Source organism: Nerophis ophidion, linkage group LG22 (genome assembly GCF_033978795.1).
Source record: "Nerophis ophidion isolate RoL-2023_Sa linkage group LG22, RoL_Noph_v1.0, whole genome shotgun sequence".
In the NCBI taxonomy this organism is placed as follows: domain Eukaryota; kingdom Metazoa; phylum Chordata; class Actinopteri; order Syngnathiformes; family Syngnathidae; genus Nerophis; species Nerophis ophidion.
The window spans coordinates 7,748,287-7,766,022 of record NC_084632.1 but is presented as its reverse complement, the minus strand read 5'-3'; the positions used below and the strand labels follow the sequence as shown (position 1 = coordinate 7,766,022).

The window sequence follows — 17,736 nt, the reverse complement described above, 5'->3', positions numbered from 1 at the left end:
TGGCACGCGGCTAACGCCCCTCCACTGTGCAAAGCCACTTCTAAGTCAGCTATTAAACCATGTATTATTATCACCGCCGCCGCCATTTGGCTCTGCGGTTCTGAAACCACACCTGGAGGACAACATGAAGGCATTTCTTCTTTTTTTTAAACTCAAGCGTGTGTGAGTGACAGGAAGAAAAGCTCTGACTCGCCTTTTTTGGTGTGTGTGTATCAATCTCCACACCAAAACGTCTTTTTCTCGTTGTTAAAAATGATAGCAACCAAATCGACGAGAGTGACACAGTCCAGCTTAGACATTCTGGCACGCGGCTAACGCCCCTCCACTGTGCAAAGCCACTTCTAAGTCAGCATTTAAACTATGTATTATTATCACTGGTGCCGCCATTTAGCTCGGCGGTTCTGAAGCCACACCTGGAGGACAACATGAAGGCATTTCTTTTTTTTTTTTCAACTCGAGCGTGTGTGAGTGACAGGAAGAAAAGCTCTCACTCGCCTTTTTTGGTGTGTGTGTATCAATCTCCACACCAAAACGTCTTTTTCTCGTTGTTAAAAATGATAGCAACCAAATCGACGAGAGTGACACAATCCAGCTTAGACATTCTGGCACGCGGCTAACGCCCCTCCACTGTGCAAAGCCACTTCTAAGTCAGGAATTAAACTATGTATTATCATCACTGGCTCCGCCATTTAGCTCTGCGGTTCTGAAACCACACCTGGAGGACTACATGAAGGCATTTCTTTTATTTTAACTCAAGCGTGTGTGAGTGACAGGAAGAAAAGCTCTGACTCGCCTTTTTTGGCGTGTGTGTATCAATCTCCACACCAAAGCGGTTTTTTCTCATTGTTATAAATGATAGCAACCAAATCGACGAGAGTCCCACAGTCCAGCTTAGACATTCTGGCACGCGGCTAACGCCCCTCCACTGTGCAAATGAACCACTTCTAAGTCAGCAATTAAACTATGTATTATTATCATCACTGGCTCCGCCATTTAGCTCGGCGGTTCTGAAACCACACCTGGAGGACAACATGAAGGTATTTCTTTTATTTTAACTCAAGTGTGTGTGAGTGACAGGCAGAAAAGCTCTGACTCGCCTTTTTTGGTGTGCGTGTATCAATCTCCAAACCTAAACGTCTTTTTCTCATTGTTATAAATGATAGCAACCAAATCGACGAGAGTGACACAGTCTAGCTTAGACATTCTGGCACGCGGCTAACGCCCCTCCACTGTGCAAAGCCACTTCTAAGCCAGCAATTAAACCATGTATTATTATCACTGGCTCCGCCATTTAGCTCTAAGGTTTTGAAACCACACCTGGAGGACTACATGAAGGCCTTTCTTTTAGTTTAACTCAAGTGTGTGTGAGTGATAGGAAGAAAAGCTCTGACTCATGTTGTTTGTTGTGTGTGTATCAATCTCCACACCAAAACGTCTTTTTCTCGTTGTTATAAATGACAGCAACCAAATAGACGAGAGTGACACAGTCTAGATTAGACATTCTGCCACGCGGCTAACGCCCCTCCACTGTGTAAAGCCACTTCTAGGTCAGCAATTAAACTAAGTATTATTATCACTGGCGCCACTATTTAGCTCGGCGGTTCTGAAACCACACCGTGAGGACAACATGAAGGCATTTCTTTTATTTTAACTCAAGAGTGTGTGAGTGACAGGAAGAAAAGCTCTGACTCGCCTTTTTCGCTGTGCGTGTATCAATCTCCACACCAAAACGTCTTTTCGTCATTGTTAAAAATGATAGCAACCATATCGACGAGAGTGACACAGTCCAGCTTAGACATTCTGGCATGCGGCTAACGCCCCTCCACTGTGTAAAGCCACTTCTAAGTCAGCAATTAAACTATGTATTATTATCACTGGTGCCGCCATTTAGCTTGGCGGTTCTGAAACCACACCTGGAGGACAACATGGAGGCATTTCTTTTATTTTAACTCAAGTGTGTGTGAGTGACAGGAAGAAAAGCTCTGACTCGCCTTTTTTGCTCTTTATGTATCAATCTCCACATCAAAACGTCTTTTTCTAGTTGTTAAAAATGATAGCAACCAAATCGACGAGAGTGATACAGTCCAGCTTAGACATTCTGGCACGCGGCTAACGCCCCTCCACTGTGCAAAGCCACTTCTAAGTCAGTAATTAAACCATGTATTATTATCACTGGAGTACAAGGACTAGCTGAGCATGCTATACTACGCACTATAGGAGGTTGCCGTGAACTAGAACTGTTGAACGTAATCACAAATGGGCGGATTGGACCGATATCAACAGTATCGGTATGTGGTCGATCATTTTTATCGTTTTTGTTTACAAACTTAAGAACTAAGTCCCTGGATACAGAAGGCTTTTGGCCTGACAACGCCTGACGTATCATAAGTGATACAGAAGTCAAAATTTTAAGGATGTTGTCAGGGAAGTACCCAAGATACTGTAGTACTTTCACATTCTCTTACTATCAAATTATATTAATTATTAATTATATATCCTTTATATTTATATAATACTCCAGCAGCACTGAGAGCCGACTCAGCCAAACTACCTCTAGGTAACGTTACAATTTTCAATACTGACAACAACAACAAAAAATAGACTCAAAAAACACCCCTGCGTAAATTAAGCAAGGCCCGGCTTTTTCAAAAATGCGTTAGCTTGATGCTAATTTACATTGGCTTTGCTATTGACATGCTACTGGTTAGCATGGGCGATTTTACATGGCGATTTTAACACCTCCAAATACGTTAATGACGACTCCAACTAAGATGCACGTTACAGTCAAACAGCTGGGGTTTAATAAGCCCGATACTTACAGTATTAATGCATTTTAGGGCGCAACAAAAGATTAGATCCATCCAACAGGCCATACACTGTACACTACTGCTACCTAACGTCTTGTAACTGTAATTGCAACTTCATGAAAACAAAACAAGATATAACAACCGGACAGTAGTTGTTATAATCAGCTCATTTTTAAAATGTTGCAATAAAATGAGATTAAAATTTAAAAACGCATACAAAAGTATCAAGAACTGGTACCGTATCGGTCTAAATGTGAATGGCACCCATCCCTATTTGGTCCTACTTGCTCTTTGCGTGTTGCTTTTTCCTCCAGTGATAATGCTACTTGATAACGATGCAAAATGTAGCTTATTTCCTACAGTATTAACACTTTTTAGGGCGCAACAAAAGACTAGATTCAGCAAAGACTGAACTGACGAGCCATAAACTACACACTACGGCCTTCTAGTGTCTTGCAACTTAACGTCATCCTTGCAAATGAGACTCAGGAATGCGATAATAAAAGAAGATGTATCATCGATAACAATTAACATTTTATAACACACACAAAAGTATCAATAATTAATACTGTATCGGTCCAAATGTGAATGGCACCCACCCCTATTTGGTCCTGCTTGCTCTTTGCGTGTTGCTTTTTCCTCCGGTGATAATAATACTTGATATTGATGCAAAACGTAGCTTATTTGCTGCAATATTAACACTTTGTAGGGCGCAACAAATGACTATATTCAGCAAAGACTGCCATAAACTACACACTACTGCCTTCTAGTGTCTTGCAACTTTATTTATTTATTTATTTATTTCGGCAATCTTCACATAAAACAAAGAGCAACAACAAAAAAAGAAGAAAAAAAACAAACAAAAAAAACACTCATTTGAGCAATGATTGAGCCGAAAGAGTGTAGGTTGAAGCAATTATCCTCCAGTGATAATGCTACTTGATAATGATGCAAAATTTAGCTTATTTGCTGCAGTATTAACACTTTGTAGGGGGCAACAAAAGACTAGATTCAGCAGAGACTGAACTGACGAGCCAACACACCATAAACTACACACTACTGCCTTTTAGTGTCTTGCAACTTAACATCATCCTTGCAAGTGAGACTCAGGAATGTGATAATAAAAGATGTATCATCAATAACAATTAACATTTAATAACACACACAAAAGTATCAAAAACTGGTACCATATCGGGCCAAATGTGAATGGTACCCATCCCTATTTGGTCCTGCTTGCTCTTTGCGTGTTGCTTTTTCCTCCAGTGATAATACTACTTGATAATGATGCAAAATGTAGCTTATTTGCTACAGTATTAACACTTTTTAGGGCGCAACAAAAGACTATATTCAGCAAAGACTGAAGTGACGAGCCAACACACCATAAACTACATACTGCCTTTTAGTGTCTTGCAACTTAACATCATCCTTGCAAGTGAGACTCAGGAATGTGATAATAAAAGAAGATGTATCATCAATAACAATTAACATTCAATAACACACACAAAAGTATCAATAATTAATACTGTATCGGTCCAAATGTGAATGGCACTTATCCCTATTTGGTCCTGCTAGCTCTTTGCGTGTTGTTTTTTCCTCCAGTGATAATGCTACTTGATAACGATGCAAAATGTAGCTTATTTGCTGCAGTATTAACACTTTGTAGGGCGCAACAAATGACTAAATTCAGCAAAGACTGCCATAAACTACACACTACTGCCTTCTAGTGTCTTGCAACTTTATTTATTTATTTATTTATTTCGGCAATCTTCACATAAAACAAAGAACAACAACAAAAAAAGAAGAAAAAAACAAAACAAAAAAAACCCCACTCATTTGAGCAATGATTGAGCCGAAAGAGTGTAGGTTGAAGCAATTATCCTCCAGTGATAATGCTACTTGATAATGATGCAAAATGTAGCTTATTTGCTGCAGTATTAACACTTTGTAGGGCGCAACAAAAGACTAGATTCAGCAAAGACTGAACTGACGAGCCATAAACTACACACTACTGCCTTCTAGTGTCTTGCAACTTAACGTCATCCTTGCAAGTGAGACTCAGGAATGTGATAATAAAAGAAGATGTATCATCAATAACAATTAACATTTAATAACACACACAAAAGTATTAAGAACTGGTACCGTATCGGTCCAAATGTGAATGGCACCCACCCCTATTTGGTCCTGCTTGCTCTTTGCGTGTTGCTTTTTCCTCCAGTGATAATACTACTTGATAATGATGCAAAATGTAGCTTATTCCCTGCAGTATTAACACTTTGTAGGGCGCAACAAAAGACTAGATTCAGCAAAGACTGAACTTTTAAGCCAACACGCCATAAACTACACACTACGGCCTTCTAGTGTCTTGCAAATTAACGTCATCCTTGCAAATGAGACTCAGGCATGTGATAATAAAAGAAGATGTATCATCAATAACAATTAATATTTAATAACAAACACAAAAGTATCAATAATTAATACTGTATCGGTCCAAATGTGAATGGCACTTATCCCTATTTGGTCTTGCTAGCTCTTTGTCAGTGTAAAACATGTTGATTTGTCCTCCAGTGATATAGATACTTGATAATGACACAAAATGTAGCTTATTTTCTGCTGATTATGAGCATAGAAGAGCGGCTCCACACTGTGTATGGACATACAGCATTACACCTCTATCGGGAATTGTCTGCTATCGTCCAGAAGGGTAAATGTTCTGGGTCCTACCTGCACTCGGACCTCGGGGAGGTTGACCTTCATGGCCAGCTCCTCACGACTGTACACGTCGGGGTAGTGGGACTTCTCGAAGGCGCGCTCCAACTCGTGCAGCTGGTAGGTGGTGAAGGTGGTGCGGTTGCGTCGGTGCTTCTTCTTGGGCGGCTCGTCCTTGCACGACTCCGGGGACTTGACTTCCTCGCTGTCGGCGCTCTTCCTCAGCTCCTCCTCACACTTGTTGCTGTACAGCTCAGCCTCTGCTCGCACACATGCAAGAAAAGAAACACACATTTATTTATTCATGTTTTTTTGCATTCATTTTACAAATAAATGTCACTTTAACAAACGTGCATTCATGCAATTTTTTTTTTTTATTAGAAAAGAAAAAGATAATACAAACTTTAATGTCAAATAATTGTATTCAACACAATCGTGTTGTATATATTTAATTTATATGTTATTATATGTATATTATATGTGTTTCCATAGTGAAGTGAAGTGAATTATATTTATATAGCGCTTTTCTCTAGTGACTCAAAGCGCTTTACATAGTGAAACCCAATATCTAAGTTACATTTAAACCAGTGTGGGTGGCACTGGGAGCAGGTGGGTAAAGTGTCTTGCCCAAGGACACAACGGCAGTGACTAGGATGGTGGAAGCGGGAATCGAACCTGCAACCCTCAAGTTGCTGGCACGGCCACTCTACCAACCGAGCTATGCCGACATAGAAGTCTTGAGGTTATTTTTTTCAAGAAAAGTGATAATAAGTTGCAAAATTACAAGAGCAATTGAAATGAGTCAAAAGGAGAACAATTATTAAGCGTCTGGAATAAAATTATGCTGTCTTTAAGTTGAAGTGGAGTGGTAATTATTTTAATGTATTTATTATTATTATCATTTTTTTAAAATTATTATTTTAGTTTGATTGGCAACACTAAATGGTCCCTAGTGTGTGAATGTGAGTGTGAATGTTGTCTGTCTATCTGTGTTGGCCCTGCGATGAGGTGGCGACTTGTCCAGGATGTACCCCGCCTTCCGCCCGATTGTAGCTGAGATAGGCACCAGCGCCCCCCGCGACCCCAGAAGGGAATAAGCGGTAGAAAATGGATGGAGGGATGGCAACACTAAATTGGCCCTAGTGTGTGAATGTTGTCTGTCTATTGGTGTTGGCCCTGCGATGAGGTGGCGACTTGTCCAGGTTGTACCCCGCCTTCCGCCCGATTGTAGCTGAGGTAGGCGCCAGCGCCCCCCGCGATCCCAAAAGGGAATAAGCGGTAGAAATGGATGGAGGGATGGCAACACTAAATGGTCCCTAGTGTGTGAATGTTGTCTGTCTATCTGTGTTGGCACTGCGATGAGGTGGCGACTTGTCCAGGATGTACCCCGCCTTCCGCCCGATTGTAGCTGAGATAGGCACCAGCGCCCCCCGGGACCCCAGAAGGGAATAAGCGGTAGAAAATGGATGGAGGGATGGCAACACTAAATTGGCCCTAGTGTGTGAATGTTGTCTGTCTATCGGTGTTGGCCCTGCGATGAGGTGGCGACTTGTCCAGGTTGTACCCCGCCTTCCGCCCGATTGAGATAGGCGCCAGCGCCCCCCGCGAACCCAAAAGGGAATAAGCGGTAGAAAATGGATGGAGGGATGGCAACACTAAATTGGCCCTAGTGTGTGAATGTTGTCTGTCTATCTGTGTTGGCCCTGCGATGATGTGGCGACTTGTCCAGGATGTACCCCGCCTTCCGCCCGATTGTAGCTGAGATAGGCACCAGCGCCCCCCGCGACCCCAGAAGGGAATAAGCGGTAGAAAATGGATGGAGGGATGGCAACACTAAATGGTCCCTAGTGTGTGAATGTTGTCTGTCTATCGGTGTTGGCCCTGCGATGAGGTGGCGACTTGTCCAGGTTGTACCCCGCCTTCCGCCCGATTGAGATAGGCGCCAGCGCCCCCCGCGAACCCAAAAGGGAATAAGTGGTAGAAAATGGATGGAGGGATGGCAACACTAAATGGTCCCTAGTGTGTGAATGTTGTCTGTCTATCTGTGTTGGCCCTGCGATGATGTGGCGACTTGTCCAGGATGTACCCCGCCTTCCGCCCGATTGTAGCTGAGATAGGCACCAGCGCCCCCCGCGACCCCAGAAGGGAATAAGCGGTAGAAAATGGATGGAGGGATGGCAACACTAAATGGTCCCTAGTGTGTGAATGTTGTCTGTCTATCGGTGTTGGCCTTGCGATGAGGTGGCGACTTGTCCAGGTTGTACCCCGCCTTCCGCCCGATTGAGATAGGCGCCAGCGCCCCCCGCGAACCCAAAAGGGAATAAGTGGTAGAAAATGGATGGAGGGATGGCAACACTAAATTGGCCCTAGTGTGTGAATGTTGTCTGTCTATCTGTGTTGGCCCTGCGATGAGGTGGCGACTTGTCCAGGGTGTACCCCGCCTTCCGCCCGATTGTAGCTGAGATAGGCACCAGCGCCCCCCGCGAACCCAAAAGAGAATAAGCGGTAGAAAATGGATGGAGGGATGGCAACACTAAATTGGCCCTAGTGTGTGAATGTTGTCTGTCTATCTGTGTTGGCCCTGCGATGAGGTGGCGACTTGTCCAGGTTGTACCCCGCCTTCCGCCCGATTGTAGCTGAGATAGGCACCAGCGCCCCCCGCGACCCCAAAAGGGAATAAGCGGTAGAAAATGGATGGAGGGATGGCAACACTAAATGGTCCCTAGTGTGTGACTGGGAGTGTGAATGTTGTCTGTCTATCTGTGTTGGCCCTGCGATGAGATGGCGACTTGTCCAGGGTGTACCCCGCCTTCCGCCCGATTGTAGCTGAGATAGGAACCAAGGCCCCCCGTGACCCCAAAAGGGAATAAACGGTAGAAAATGGATGGAGGGATGGCAACACTAAATGGTCCCTAGTGTGTGACTGTGAGTCTGAATGTTGTCTGTCTATCTGTGTTGGCCCTGCGATGAGGTAGCGACTTGTCCAGGGTGTATCCCACCTTCCGCCCGATTGTAGCTGAGATAGGCACCAAGGCCCCCCGCGACCCCAAAAGGGAATAAACCGTAGAAAATGGATGGATGGATGTTATTATATGTATATCATATGTGTTTCCATAGAAGACGTGAGGTTACGTAAATAAAGTTTAAAAAAAAAATTAAAGAAAAGTGATAAGTTGCAAAATTACAAGAGCAATTGAAATGAGTCAAAAGGAGAACAATTATTAAGCGTCTGGAATAAATCTATGCTGTCTTTAAGTTGAAGTGGAGTGGTAATTATTTTTATGTATTTATTATCATTATTTTTTAATTATTATTTTAGGTTGATTGGCAACACTAAATTGGCCCTAGTGTGTGAATGTTGTCTGTCTATCTGTATTGGCCCTGTGATGAGGTGGCGACTTGTCCAGGGTGTACTCCGACTTCCGCCCGATTGTAGCTGAGATATGCACCAGCGACCTCAAATGGAATAAGCGGTAGGAAATGGATGGATGGATATTTTTGCAACACCTAGCAGCCACAATAATTCATCAAATTAAGCTGGCGGTACAGCTCGGTTGGTAGAGTGGCCGTGCCAGCAACTTGAGGGTTGCAGGTTCGAATCCCGCTTCCGCCATCCTAGTCACTGCTGTTGTGTCCTTGGGCAAGACACTTTACCCACCTGCTCCCAGTGCCACCCACACTGGTTTAAATGTAACTTAGATATTGGGTTTCACTATGTAAAGCGCTTTGAGTCACCAGAGAAAAGCGCTATATAAATATATTTCACTTCACTTCACGGTGCAGTTAGTTGAATGACGCGGACACAATTGTTACTGGATACTTTCTATACTTTGTGTGTGTATAAGTAACATTTCATACTTGTTTATTTTGAAGAATATATCCATAAACATTTATTTTGTATGTCTAGCTTGTGTGCTATTGTGTGCTTCGCTGTTGTGTAGCTGCTGTACAATAAAATAATTTTAAAAATACAATAAAATACAAATTAATTACAATAAATGAGGTTTTGTATTGTGGGATGTTTGAAAAGGTTTTTATCAAGTGAAATGAGTCAAAAAGACAACAATGGTCGGTATGAAAAACACTAACCTATTTATTTCTAATTGTGTGGAATGGACTTATGCTGTCTTTAGGTTGAAGTGGGGTGGCAAATGGAATTTTTTATTTTTATTTTTTTTGTGCGACACCTACTGGCCACAATAAGCTCAAGGTGCAGTTAAATGACGCGGACACGTTTGTTACTGGATACTTTCTAAACATTGTGTGTGTATACTTGTTTATAATGAAGAATATAGCCTTTTTTTTTTTCATTTGTCCAGCTTGTGTGTTATTGTGTGCTCAGCTGTTGTGTAGCTGCCAGCTCCTAGTGGCATGCAGCCTATGTTAAAATAAAAATAAAATAAAACAAAAATATACAATAAAATAATTAGGTTTTGTATTGTGGTATGATAGAAAAGATTTTATCCAGTGAAATGAGTCAGAAAGAGAAGCAAACACTATCTATAATTAACAATAAAATAAAACAAAATAAAATAAATTAGGTTTTGTATTGTGGGATGTTAGAAAATGTTTTATCCAGTGAAATGAGTCAAAACGATAACACAACACTGTCTATAATTAACAATAAAATAAAATAAAATAGTTTTTGTATTGTGGGATGTTAGAAAAGGTTTTATCCAGTAAAATGAGTCAAAAAGAGAACAAAACACTAAGTATAATTAATAATAAAATAACATCCTATAAAATAAAATGACATAAAATAAAATAGGTTTTGTATTGTGGGATGATAGAAAAGATTTTATCCAGTGAAATTAGTCAAAAAGAGAACAAAACTCTATAATTAATAATAAAATAAAATAACATAATATAAAATAAAATTACATAAAATAAAATAAAATGTTTTGTATTGTGGGATGTTAGAAAAGGGTTTATCCAGTGAAATGAGTCAAAAAGAGAACAAAACAATAAGTATAATTAATAATAAAATAAAATAACATAATATAAAATAAAATTACATTAAATAGGTTTTGTATTGTGGGATGTTAGAAAAGGTTTTATCGAGTGAAATGAGTCAAAAACAAAACAAAACACTATCTATAATTAATAATGAAATAGAATAACGTAATATAAAATAAAATAAAATACAATAAAATAGGTTTTGTATTGTGGGATGTCAGAAAAGGTTTTATCCAGTGAAATGAGTCAAAAAGAGAACTAAAAACTATCTATAATTACTAGTAAAATAAAATAAAATAAAATAAATTAAAATAAATTAGGTTTTGTATTGTGGGATGTTAGAAAAGGTTTTATCCAGTGAAATGAGTCAAAAAGAGAACAAAACACTATATTTAACAATAAAATAAAACTAAAAAGAATAAAACAAAATAAAATTAACTAGTTTTAATGAAATTAAATCAAAATTAAACCATGTGTACATTTAACTTTGCACAAGTAAACACGCTGCACGACTGCTTGTCTCGGAGCCTTTATATTGCATCGCATCACATGGAAATGTCCGATATTGTAAGTCAAAGGAAGAATGTGTTGCAAAACTTCCCAGCGGAGCAGCACTCATGCATCATTAGGCCACTGTGGGGCACTCATGCATTACTGTAGGGCATTCATGCATCATTAGGCTACTGTAGGGCACTCATGCATCATCAGGCTACTGTAGGGCACTCATGCATCATTAGGCTACTGTAGGGCACTCATGCATCATTAGGCTACTGTAGGGCACTCATGCATTACTGTAGGGCACTCATGCATCATTAGGCTACTGTAGGGCACTCATGCATCATTAGGCTACTGTAGGGCACTCATGCATCATTAGGCTACTGTAGGGCACTCATGCATCATTAGGCTACTGTAGGGCACTCATGCATCATTAGGCTACTGTAGGGCACTCATGCATCATTAGGCTACTGTAGGGCACTCATGCATCATTAGGCTACTGTAGGGCACTCATGCATCATTAGGCTACTGTAGGGCACTCATGCATCATCAGGCTACTGTAGGGCATTCATGCATCATCAGGCTACTGTAGGGCACTCATGCATCATTAGGCTACTGTAGGGCACTCATGCATCATTAGGCTACTGTAGGGCACTCATGCATTACTGTAGGGCACTCATGCATCATTAGGCTACTGTAGGGCACTCATGCATCATTAGGCTACTGTAGGGCACTCATGCATCATTAGGCTACTGTAGGGCACTCATGCATCATTAGGCTACTGTAGGGCACTCATGCATCATTAGGCTACTGTAGGGCACTCATGCATCATTAGGCTACTGTAGGGCACTCATGCATTACTGTAGGGCACTCATGCATCATTAGGCTACTGTAGGGCACTCATGCATCATTAGGCTACTGTAGGGCACTCATGCATCATTAGGCTACTGTAGGGCACTCATGCATCATTAGGCTACTGTAGGGCACTCATGCATCATTAGGCTACTGTAGGGCACTCATGCATCATTAGGCTACTGTAGGGCACTCATGCATCATTAGGCTACTGTAGGGCACTCATGCATCATTAGGCTACTGTAGGGCACTCATGCATCATCAGGCTACTGTAGGGCATTCATGCATCATCAGGCTACTGTAGGGCACTCATGCATCATTAGGCTACTGTAGGGCACTCATGCATCATTAGGCTACTGTAGGGCACTCATGCATTACTGTAGGGCACTCATGCATCATTAGGCTACTGTAGGGCACTCATGCATCATTAGGCTACTGTAGGGCACTCATGCATCATTAGGCTACTGTAGGGCACTCATGCATCATTAGGCTACTGTAGGGCACTCATGCATCATTAGGCTACTGTAGGGCACTCATGCATCATTAGGCTACTGTAGGGCACTCATGCATCATTAGGCTACTGTAGGGCACTCATGCATCATTAGGCTACTGTAGGGCACTCATGCATCATCAGGCTACTGTAGGGCACTCATGCATCATTAGGCTACTGTAGGGCACTCATGCATCATCAGGCTACTGTAGGGCACTCATGCATCATTAGGCTACTGTAGGGCACTCATGCATCATTAGGCTACTGTAGGGCACTCATGCATCATTAGGCTACTGTAGGGCACTCATGCATCATTAGGCTACTGTAAGGCACTCATGCATTACTGTAGGGCACTCATGCATCATTAGGCTACTGTAGGGCACTCATGCATCATTAGGCTACTGTAGGGCACTCATGCATCATTAGGCTACTGTAGGGCACTCATGCATTACTGTAGGGCACTCATGCATCATTAGGCTACTGTAGGGCACTCATGCATCATTAGGCTACTGTAGGGCACTCATGCATCATTAGGCTACTGTAGGGCACTCATGCATCATTAGGCTACTGTAGGGCACTCATGCATCATTAGGCTACTGTAGGGCACTCATGCATCATTAGGCTACTGTAGATGAGTGAAGCTGTCAATCCCCTTAACCTCAATGAGGCTCGTAAACACTCCTAATCGGATTTGTTCAACTTGTTTCCACTCTTTATCTTCTCCTGGAGGTAAAACTGGCTCCAAAAGAAGAGCGGTTGAAATAATGTCCTGACTTGTGCTTAATGTGGCCCGGAAGGCGGCCTGTCACGTGATCGTCTTCTTTAGCGAGCGCACTCATTGCCAGCAGACTGAAAAGTAAACTACATGCAAGTAAAGACATGAAAAGACATTTAGGAAGTCTAAATGCAGCAAAAAGTAGCACACTAACTAGTAGTTACTTAGTTAGTTTGTGCTTTCAACGTGAACACAAGAGAGTAAACACACAGTTTAGTGAGGATCTGGATAAAGGTGTGCTTCTCTAGGTGTTAAGTTACAACTGTGATGCTTCACCATTTCAGGTACTTGATTTAATCGTTTTTAGCAATCGAAGAAAATTGTTTTCATATTGCGAATTGTTGATATGTGAAGAAAAAGTGTTTTTTTTGGTTGAAAATCGTTATTTTATTTACTTGCAGAAAATTGTTTTCATACTGCGAATCGCTTTTATGTGAAGAAAATTTATATTTTTTTGCTTGTGAATTTTTTTTTTACTTGCACAAAATTGTATATACACATTAAAAAGTACATATATACATTTAAAAATAATATACATATTTAAGTTAATAAAAAGTATTGATTTTGAATTGTGAATTCTTTTGAATCGATTCTGAATCAAATCGAATCATGTGGTGCCCAAAGACTCATAGCCCGACTATTTTGTTTACATATATTTATATATACAGTGGTGCGAGAAAGTATTTAGTCAGCCAGCGATTGTGCAAGTTCTCCCACTTAAAATGATGACAGAGGTCTGTAATTTTCATCATAGGTACACTTCAACTGTGAGAGACAGAATGTGGGGAAAAAAATCCAGGATTTCTCATTGTAGGAGTTTTAAAGAATTTATTTGTAAATTATGGTGGAAAATAAGTATTTGGTCAACCATTCAAAGCTCTCACTGACGGAAGGAGGTTTTGGCTCAAAATCTCACGATACATGGCCCCATTCATTCTTTCCTTAACACGGATCAATCGTCCTGTCCCCTTAGCAGAAAAACAGCCCCAAAGCATGATGTTTCCACCCCCATGCTTCACAGTAGGTATGGTGTTCTTGGGATGCAACTCAGTATTCTTCTTCCTCTAAACACAACAAGTTGAGTTTATACCAAAATGGATACATGGATGATACAGCAGAGGATTGGGAGAACGTCATGTGGTCAGATGAAACCAAAATAGAACTTTTTGGTATAAACTTGTTGGCTTGGTTTTGTTGCGCCCTAAAAAGTGTCGATACTGTAAGTATTGTTCTTATTGCGCACCAGCTGTTTGATTGTTGACGTGCATCTCAGTTGTCGTTTTCGTTGTGATGCCATGTAAAATCGCTCAAGCTAACGCGTAGCCTGTCAATAGCGGAGACAATGTATATTAGCAGCGAGCTAGCGCATTTTTTTTGAAAAGTGGAACTTTACTTAACTTTTGTTGGAGCGTTTTTTTTAACGTAGCGGTTACGCAAGCGGGCGTAAGAAGGCGGAGTTTAGTTCACGTTGACAAGACAAGACGGCGACCTCCGAAGGACGCCGACAGTCACTGCAGGTCCCGCCCGGAGAGATATCTGAACCTGTTGAATCGACCCCGTATGACATCACTGTTTGCCATGTGGCGGCCAGCTCGGCGTCCGCCAAGGAGACGCCTCGGCGGCGCGTATAGGCGGCGTCGCGGCGCCCTTTCAAGTGGCGAGCTGGCGACAATGTGGGACTCGGAGGTTGCTTTACCGCGGTCTCATTAAGCGTCCGTGACAAAAGGCCGGTCTGGGACAAAAGGCCGAGGTCGGGTGTGGTTCAGTGACCAGCTCTTGTGCTGTCAGCCCATCACAGCCACCGCGCTCAACTGTTTGACGCCGGGGGGCGGACGGGCAGGCGGGGGCAGACAACTGAGAAAAGTTGCTCATCGAAGGGGAAGTGGACTTCATGGGACGGTTACAAACAAAGAAGTGATGTCATCGCCGCTTTTTTTTTTTTTTTTTTCCAGCTTTTGGAAGGTGCATTTTTAGGTCAGAGGGTTTGATTCTTTCAGCTCGCAGGATCCTGCAAAATCTACATTCCCACAGAACTTTGTAAAAAGGTGTTCCAAACTTTTTTGTTGTTGTCTTTTTTTTGCATACTTGCCAACCTTGAGACCTCCGATTTCGGGAGGTGGGGGGCGTGGTTGAGAGGGGAGGAGTATATTTACATCCAATTCACCAACTCCAGTATTTCATATATATTTCATATACAGTGGGGCAAAAAAGTATTTAGTCAGCCACCGATTGTGCAAGTTCTCCCACTTAAAATGATGACAGAGGTCTGTAATTTTCATCATAGGTACACTTCAACTGTGAGAGACAGAATGTGGAAAAAAAATCACGGAATTCACATTGTAGGAATTTTAAAGAATTTATTTGTAAATTATAGTGGAAAATAAGTATTTGGTCAACCATTCAAAGCTCTCACTGATGGAAGGAGGTTCTGGCTCAAAATCTCACGATACATGGCCCCATTCATTCTTTCCTTAACACGGATCAATCGTCCTGTCCCCTTAGCAGAAAAACAGCCCCAAAGCATGATGTTTCCACCCCCATGCTTCACAGTAGGTGTGGTGTTCTTGGGATGCAACTCAGTGTTCTTCTTCCTCCAAACACGACCAGTTGAGTTTATACCGAAAAGTTCTATTTTAGTTTCATCTGACCACATGACATTCTCCCAATCCTCTGCTGTATCATCCATGTATCCATTTTGGTATAAACTCAACTCGTCGTGTTTGGAGGAAGAATACTGAGTTTCATCCCAACAACACCACACATACTGTAACGCAGTATTCTTCTTCCTCCAAACACGACGAGTTGAGTTTATACCAAAATGGATACATGGATGATACAGCAGAGGATCGGGAGAATGTCATGTGGTCAGATGAAACCAAAATAGAACTTTTTGGTATAAACTCAATTCGTTGTGTTTGGAGGAAGAAGAATACCGAGTTGCATCCCAAGAACACCATACCTACTGACAAGCATGGGGGTGGAAACATCATGCTTTGGGGCTGTTTTTCTGCTAGGGGGACAGGACGATTGATCCGTGTTAAGGAAAGAATGAATGGGGCCATGTATCGTGAGATTTTGAGCCAAAACCTCCTTCCATCAGTGAGAGCTTTGAATGGTTGACCAAATACTTATTTTCCAACATCATTTACAAATAAATTCTTTAAAATTCCTACAACTGTCTCTCACAGTTGAAGTGTACCTATGATGAAAATTACAGACCTCAGTCATCATTTTAAGTGGGAGAACTTGCACAATCGGTGACTGACTGAATACTTTTTTGCCCCACTGTATATATAAATATATGTATGAAATACTTGACTTTCAATTAATTCTAGCTATATAAAATAAATAGTCGAATTTTACACAGCACCTATGAAATACGTGGGCTTCAGGAATCAGAACAGACTCCCTCACTTGTCAGGTGCGCAACACCACGTAAATCGTTGGCCATTCAAAAAGCAACCCCATAACGCTATAGCCAACATTCACCAGGAGATGGCGACAGACAACATAGAATCACTCTACTACAGACGGGGTCGCCATGGCTGTAACTTCCTCGTTCTTCTGCTTCGTCTCCTTGCGTGTGCAGTTTTTTTTATTAAAATCCGTAGGTGTTGTAACGTGATTGGGCAGGAAAGCGGACGTGAAAACAGGCTGTCCCCACTCATGTCCGCATGGAGCTGGAGAGGGCGTGGCCTCCAGCTCCGGCTGAATTTCGGGAGATTTTCGGTAGAAAATTTCTTCCGGGAGGTTTTCGGGAGAGGCGCTGAGTTTCGAGACTCTCCCGGAAAAACCAAGAGGGTTGGCAAGTATGTTTTTTTGTGTACTAGTGGTCTGCGAGCATGAGGGAGAAGTGGAGCAGTGACACACCGCAACCAGCAGAGGGAGCTGTGTTGGGGGGAAAAGTTCAAAAACCAGTATCTGTGATGGAATGGGGGTGTATTAAGCCCAAGGCATGGCTAATTTACACATCTGTGAAGGCACCATTAATGTGAATTAGTGAAGTGAATTATATTTATATAGTGCTTTTTCTCTAGTGATTCAAAGCCCTTTACATAGTGAAACCCAATATATAATTTTTACATTTAAACCAGTGTGGGTGGCACTGGGAGCAGGTGGGTAAAGTGTCTTGCCCAAGGACACAACGGCAGTGACTAGGATGGCGGAAGCGGGGATCGAACCTGCAACCCTCAAGTTGCTGACACGGCCGCTCTACCCACCGAGCTATACCGCTGAAAGGTACATACAGGTTTTGGAGCAACTTCTTTTTCATGGCCGCCCCTGCTTATTTCACCGAGCCACATTCTGAACATGTTAAAACAACATAGCTTCATACTAGAAGAGTGCAGGTACCAGACTAGCCTGCCTGTAGTCCAGACCGGTCTCCGATTAAAAATGTGTGGCGCATTATGAAGCATAAAATACCAGTACATAGTGGATCTAACATAATAGTGAGAGGGTCCAGTCCACAGTGGATCTAATATAATAGTGAGTCCAGTCCATAGTGGATCTTTCATAATAGTGTGAAAGTCCAGTCCATAGTGGATCTAACATAATAGTGTGAGAGTCCAGTCCATAGTGGATCTAACATAATAGTGTGAGAGTCCAGTCCATAGTGGATCTAACATAATAGTGTGAGAGTCCAGTCCATAGTG

At 42.0% G+C, this 17,736-nt stretch overlaps 1 protein-coding gene across 3 annotated transcripts in view; it reads right to left on the bottom strand.

Moving 5' to 3' along the window:
- The window catches only part of rx1 (retinal homeobox gene 1), a 66,170-nt gene that overhangs the window by 20,561 nt on the left and 27,873 nt on the right, over positions 1-17,736 (bottom strand). For all 3 annotated transcript variants that reach the window (XR_009803654.1, XM_061883171.1, XM_061883170.1), the window contains one exon: positions 5,529-5,773. Coding sequence is in view for 2 of the 3 variants with exons in the window: in XM_061883171.1 (XP_061739155.1) it covers positions 5,529-5,773 (245 nt within the window). In the remaining variant the exon portion in view is untranslated. The remainder of the gene's footprint in view (positions 1-5,528; positions 5,774-17,736) is intronic.